This window comes from Sapajus apella, unplaced genomic scaffold, assembly GCF_009761245.1.
Source record: "Sapajus apella isolate SASKATOON/1434 unplaced genomic scaffold, GSC_monkey_1.0 scaffold44, whole genome shotgun sequence".
NCBI lineage: Eukaryota > Metazoa > Chordata > Mammalia > Primates > Cebidae > Sapajus > Sapajus apella.
In genome coordinates, this window is record NW_022436984.1 from 10,620,298 (window position 1) to 10,627,072 (window position 6,775).

General features: G+C 40.5%; 1 protein-coding gene across 2 annotated transcripts in view; it reads right to left on the reverse strand.

Annotated features, from left to right (window-relative positions):
- Positions 1 to 599: 599 nt before the first annotated feature.
- The window catches only part of SULT6B1 (sulfotransferase family 6B member 1), a 44,668-nt gene continuing 38,492 nt past the window's right edge, over positions 600 to 6,775 (reverse strand). For both annotated transcript variants that reach the window (XM_032239326.1, XM_032239325.1), the window contains 2 exons: positions 3,815 to 3,971; positions 600 to 848 (listed from right to left, as the gene is read on the reverse strand). In XM_032239326.1, the coding sequence (XP_032095217.1) occupies positions 718 to 848; positions 3,815 to 3,971 (288 nt within the window). In that variant the 3' untranslated portion in view covers positions 600 to 717. The remainder of the gene's footprint in view (positions 849 to 3,814; positions 3,972 to 6,775) is intronic.

The window sequence follows — 6,775 nt, forward strand, 5'->3', positions numbered from 1 at the left end:
AGATCATCCCATTGCACTCCAGCCTGGGTGACAGAGTGAGACTTTGTCTCAAAAAAAAAAAAAAAAAAGAAAAAGTCTTTATGGTAGAATAACAAAATCTCTTACCTTTAGCTTTGAATTGAATGAAAGATCATATTAAGTAGAAACATAAAGTCCCTTGAGAGGAAGCCTTCCTAAGGCCTACTGCAATGGCATTCATGGAGTAGACGAGCAATGCATTTTTTCTTGAACCAAATTAGAATGGAATTTATTGCAGAGTTGGTATTAACTCTCTCCCAACAGTAAGTCTGAGATAGCCACCTCAAGTGCTTTTATCCATAGTAAGAAAGGAGTTATATTATGAGGAAAGTATAGAAAATTGTGCATCATTTGCAGGCCTCTGTCATCTATGGGCAAACACAGCTCTAGGTGTGTCTCTGGTAGTATCTGCTTACCCTCTTATGTGAACCTAGAGCATGAAATAAGTTAAAACTCCAGTGTGATGCATTAATCACAGTGTCCCTTTGGGACGCTAAAATGCCCTTCCCTGAAAAAGTGAACAAACTTACATTTGTGTTTAAAAATTTCAGATGTTATCATTATTATTAAATTTGTATTGTTTAGATTTCAATATTATTTAATTAACATTATTTGATTATTTGACTGAATTTTCATTCAATTATTTAAACTTAATTATTATTAAGGAAAAACAATTGAGTCCCGCTGAATTGACTGGAATCAACCCTGGCAATATGATTCATACTTCAACTTTGCTCCTAGGGAAGTGCCTGCTAAGCACTCTTTGAATTTTTCATCCATTTCCTGGCTCTGAGTTTGACTCAACACATTTTTCCAATCACCGACTTCACCTACAACACACAAAAAACAGTAGACCCAGACATCTGTTAGAATATTTCTTCATGATTTTACCATTTGCAGTGCAATATTTCACTCTGATGTGTTAAAATGGACACATGAAAAATGTTTTACGCTCTTTGTTTTGGTTTTTTGAGATGGTGTCTCACTCTGTCGCCCAGGCTGGAGTGCAGTGGCATAATCTAGGCTTACTGCAACCTCCACCTGCTGGGTTCAAGCAATTCTCCCTTCCTTAGCCTCCTGAGTAGCTGTGATTACAGGCTCCCACCACCATGCCCAGCTAATTTTTGTATTTTTATTAGAGACGGGGTTTTACCATGTTGGCCAGGCTTGTCTCAAACTCCTGACCTCGGGTGATCTGCCTGCCTTGGCCTCCCAAAGTGCTGGGTACAGGCGTGAGCCACCGCACCCGGCCGAAAGTTTTACACTCTTAAAACTTAATGTAATTTCTGTTGTAAAATTAACAATGTCCATTGGGACTCCGCCATCTGTGGTGTGGGAGGTGACATGCTTTCTTTACGTGATTTGGAGGAGCCACCAGCCTCAATGACCCCCTAACTCTACTCCTCTCCCAACACCTCGAGCTTAAAATTCTACTTTTTGAGAGTAGTTTTCTCTCTAAAGTCTCTTAAAGGCTTTAAATACCCTTTGAAAAGTTAACATTTTATAGCAGGTTTTCATTAAGACCTCAGATACTGAAAGATTACTTTTTTCTTAAGGATCTTTTGATCACTTAGGTTAAGGTTATAAGTTCCATATTGCATAGCTATTGAAAGGTATGTTAATAAAGAGAGTTTAATGACATGAAGAAATGCTTACAATATATTAAGGGAATAAAAGAAAGCACAAAACTATTTACGAATGTCATCAGCTATGAAACATCACAGAGTAAGGGTGGAAGAAAATATGCCAAAAAGTTAAACCCACCTCTGGTGGAAGAAATTTGGACAATTTTAATACTTTTTCACATTTTTCTATGCTTTCTGAATTTTCTACAATGAATATTATAAATTTTTAAAACTATTACTTTATTTACCTTAGAATTTTCCTATTCTGAATAGTACTTAATTAGCCATGTACAGAAAGGTTCTATTTCCCACCTCCTTAAAGCTAATAAAACAAGGCATAAAAATGGGGGTTAGGAATCTAACCAAAGTTAGGTTTACATTCAATGTTCTGCTCACAATAGATTTTATTTTATTTTTTATTAATTTTTTTTTTCTGAGTTGGAGTCTCCCTCAATTGCCCAGGCTGGAATGCAGTGATACAATCTCGGCTCACTGCAAGCTCCACCGCCTAGGTTCAAGTGATTTGATTCTCCTGCCTCAGCCTGCCAAGTAGCTGGGACTGCAGGTGCATGCCACTACACCCAGCTAGTTTTTGTATTTTTAATAGAGATGGGGTTTCACCGTATTGGCCAGGCTGGTCTTGAACTCCTGACCTCGTGATCCAGCCACCTTGGCCTCCCAAAGTGCTGGGATTACAGGTGTGTGCCACTGGGCCCGGCCTCACAGTATATTTCAAAAACAAGTTTTCATTTGAAAAAGTATAGTAGAGTCATGTAGACTTAGGCTGAAATCCTGACTCCACTGTTTATTAACTACGTGACAACGGAAAATTAATATTCCTGAGCTTTGATTCCTACATTTATAAAATCAAGAACTTCAGTGTTTTTTTATACAATAAAATGTAAGCCCAACAAAAGTTTAATACATAATAGATGCCTGATGTTAGCTGTTGTTGTCCTTGCTGGTATACGTGCTACCTCTACATCTCATTATTTCATTATATACTCAATACAAAATAACACTGGCTGTCCTTAAGCTATATTGCCATACATTTCCACAGGAGTTTAGAATACTTTAATGAAATATACAAAAAATAATCCATGTCAGAGACAACTAGTTGCCTATCAAATACTCATTTTCTCCTTCTTTCTCATTGACAAAACGCTCATTTTAAATGGATGGTAATATGCCCAGCTTTAAAAAGTCACATTTCCCAGTCACCATTGTAAGGAAGGTGGCCAATGAAATGTAAGAAGTCATTGGTCAGGCTCGGTGGCCCACACCTGTAATCCCAGCACTTTGGGAGGCCAAGTCAGGCAGATCACCTGAGGTCAGAAGTTGGAGACCAGCCTGGTCAACATAGTGAAACCCCATATCCACTAAAAATACAAAAATTAGCCAGGCATGGTGATGAGTGCCTGTAATCCCAGCTCCTCAGGAGGCTGAGGCAGGAGAATCACTTGAACCCAGGAGGCGGAGGTTGCAGTGAGATTGTCTCAAAAAAAAAAAAAAAAAAGAAAGAAAGAAAGAAAGAGAGTGAGAGAAAGAAAGAAAAGAAAGAAGTCATTGGCCAGGCATAGTGGTTCACACCTGTAATCCCAGCACTTTGGGAAACGAGTTTGAGACCAGCCTGGCCAATATGGTAAAACCCGGTCTCTACTAAAAATGCAAAAAAAAATTAGCCAGGCGTGATGTGCACAGGAATCTTTTGAACCTGGGAGGCAGAGGTTGCAGTGAGCCAAGATTGTGCCACTGCACTCCAGCCTGGGCAACAGAGCAAGATTCTTTCTCAAAAAAAAAGAAAAAAAGAAAGAAAATTTACTGATGGGGCTTCCAGGAAAGATCTTTAAAAAGGGCTCACTCAGCCAGTACTATTCTGCCTTTCGCCCACTCACTTTCTCCTATCTGAATTTGAACATAATAGTTGAGCATCAGCTGCTATCTTGTTTTCAGAAGGTGATAATCACAAAGGACTCTCAACAGCAGATAGGATTCTAAAAGATTACGTATGGGGCTACCAATTACAGCTCTGGAGAGTCTGTGTCCAGACCTCTTACTGAGGCAGAGAAAAATGGAACCCTATCCTATTTAAGATGAAATTATTTGGATTATCTGTTGTGCGCAAAGTCAGTCCCTAACTGATACAATCCCAGAAACCAATGCAACTTTACCTTTGCGGAAAAGGAATGGGCCGACAGCACCGTGTGTGTTCTGAGATTTCGCTCGCATTGCTTGGAAAGTGCTCTGGACTGAGATAGCTTGAATTTGCTCCCCAGTTAGAAAGAATCCCAAGAACTCCGCAATCTGTTTTATTCCAGCAGCCAGATGCTGTAAAAAAAAAGATAAACTTCTATGGGAATTGTTCTGTGCACTAAGGCAGACTTTTTAGCCATTGGAGTTATTAAGCCTAACTCCCTAGCTCATCTGTTTATCCCTCCCTTTAAACTTAGAGTACTTTTATCCTCTTAGATAAGTATTGAGATGTCTCTATAAGATATTCTGTATTGGTTATACTTTGTAATTTCCACCTATAATTCTTGTTGAACTTACCAGATAATAGTTTTTTAGTATGTAAAAAACAACAGTAACATTAATTTACAGCTTATAATTAATCTAGAATAATATTAATTGCATTAAAAAAGCACCAGTCTAGACCAGCTGAGGAAATTAATGTATTTCTATGTGCTCCTTTGAATTATCTTTTTTTCTGAATTCTATTTATAGCTAATGTTTACTTCCATTAAGAAGGTCTAATTTTTAGAATCATACAAACTTGAAGGAATTTTTTTTTTAGACAGGGTCTTGCTCTGCTGCCCAGGCTAGAGTGGTACAAGGGCACAATCATGGCTCACTGTGGCCTCGACTACCTGGGCTCCAGCCATCCTCCCACCTCAGCCTTCTGAGTAGCTGGGACAACAGGTGTGTGCCATCACATCTGGCTAATTTTTGTATTTTTGTAGAGATAGGGTTTCACCATGTTGCCCAGGTGGCTCTCATAGTCTTTAATAGACCAGGGCACCATATGAATCTCCAAGACAGCAGGCTATAGAATACAGCAGTTCCTAAATCTATTTAAATAAACAACCTCCTCCCAGACCTCAAGAAATAATTATGAACAGCTGGTACAACACTGGCATTCTTTGGTGCACGAGTTTCAGAAAAATTATTCTAAACTAGAATTAATAGGTTATTTGATATCATATAAATGCATTCTATAAACACAAAAAATAGGTTAAACCACATTTTTTTTTTTTTTTTGAGATGAAGTTTTGCTCTTGTTGCCCATACTGGAGTGCAGTGGTGTGATCTTGGCTTACTGCAACTTCTGCCTCCCGGGTTCAAACAATTCTCCTGCCTTAGCCTCCCGAGTAGCTGGGATTACAGGTGCACACCACCATGCCCAGCTAATTTTTGTATTTTTAGTAGAAACAGGTTTTACCATGTTGGCCAGGATGGTCTCCAACTCCTGATCTCAGGTGATCCGCCCGTCTTGGCCTCCCAAAGTGCTGGGATTACAGGTGTAAGCCACCACACTGGCCTAAACCACATTTTTTTTTTTTCGGGATGGAGTCTTGTTCTGTTGCCCAGGCTGGAGAGTGCAATGGCACCATCTCTGCTCACTGCAACCTCTACCTCCTGGGTTCAAGTGATTCTCTTGCCTCAGCCTCCTGGGCAACTAGAATTACAGGTACCTGCCACCATGCCTGGCTATTTTTTGTGTTTTTAGTAGAAATGGGGTTTCACCATGTTGACTAGGCTGGTCTCAAACTCCTGACCTCATGATTCACAGCCGCCTCAGCCTCCCAAAATGCTAGGATTACAGGCATGAGCCACCATGCCAGGCCTAAACCACACTTTCTTTGTATAAGAATGTAATAGAAGACCGGTGTTAGAAATTCAGTTACGTTAAGGAAGACTTGACACGCCCTTCTCTTTAACATGCTTTCTCCACTGATTGCAGGACTCTGCTTTCCTTTCTACCTCAGTAGCTACCCCTTCCTGGTCTTCTTTGCTGATTCCTCCTTTTTTCCCCAAACTCTTTAAATTGGTGGGCTCCAAGGTTCAGTTCTTGGTCACCTTCTCTATCTATATACCCAGGTATATATTTCCATGGCTTTAAAGCACATCTATGTGTCAGCGATTCCCAAATTTCATCTATGGCCCAGAACTCTCTCTACTTGCAAAACTTGTATGTCCAACCGCCTACTTGACCTCTCAATTAGAATGACTAATAAACATCTCTAACTTAATGTGTCCAAAACCAAACCTCTGATTTTCCCCACAGTCCTTCACCTGCTGCCATCTCCCACTCAACTGATGACAACTCAGCCCTCAATATTATTGGTCCGTCTTACTGTGACTTCTCTCCTTTTACCACTCTCCCCTCCATCCAATTCAGCAGTAAATCCTGTTGGCCCTTCCTTCAACATATGTCCAGAATCCAACCTCTTCTCATCCCCCACATGCCCCTTCTTGGCCTGAGCCACCATCTTACTTTCCCTGGACTATTGCAGTGCCCTCTCAACAGCTCTCCTAGCATTCACTTTACACCAGTTCATTCTCACACCCAGCCAAAACGATCCTGTTAAAAACACATCTGCTCCAATCACTCCTCTGCTCAGCTCCCACAGTGGCTTCCCACTTTCCTCAAAGTGAAAGCCAGAGTCAATGGCCTGCCACTCTATCCCTCATGCCCCATCCTACCTCCTTGACTCTGTCCTCACTGGCTGTTCAGCCCTGTTTTATTCCTACTAACCCAGGCACATCTGCTGTCTTTCAATCTCACCAGGACTATCCCAGCCTTTGCTCCAGTTGATTCCCTCTGCCAGAAATGCTCTTTCTGGGTTACCTACACAGCTCACTCCCCCAATTCCCACAGATCTTTGCTCAAATCACATCCTCTCAATAAGGTCTCTCCTAACATTCCTTTTTTTTTTTTTTTTTTTTTTGATACTGGATCTTGCTTGTCACTCAGACTGCAGTGTGGGGTCCTAATCATGGCTCACTGCAGCCTCCATTTCCTAGGCTCAAATGATCCTCCTGTCTCAGCTTTCTGAGTAGCTGGTACTACAGGCATGTGCCTAATTTTTTTTTTTTTTTTTTTTTTTTTTTTTTGGGGTGTTTTTATTTTT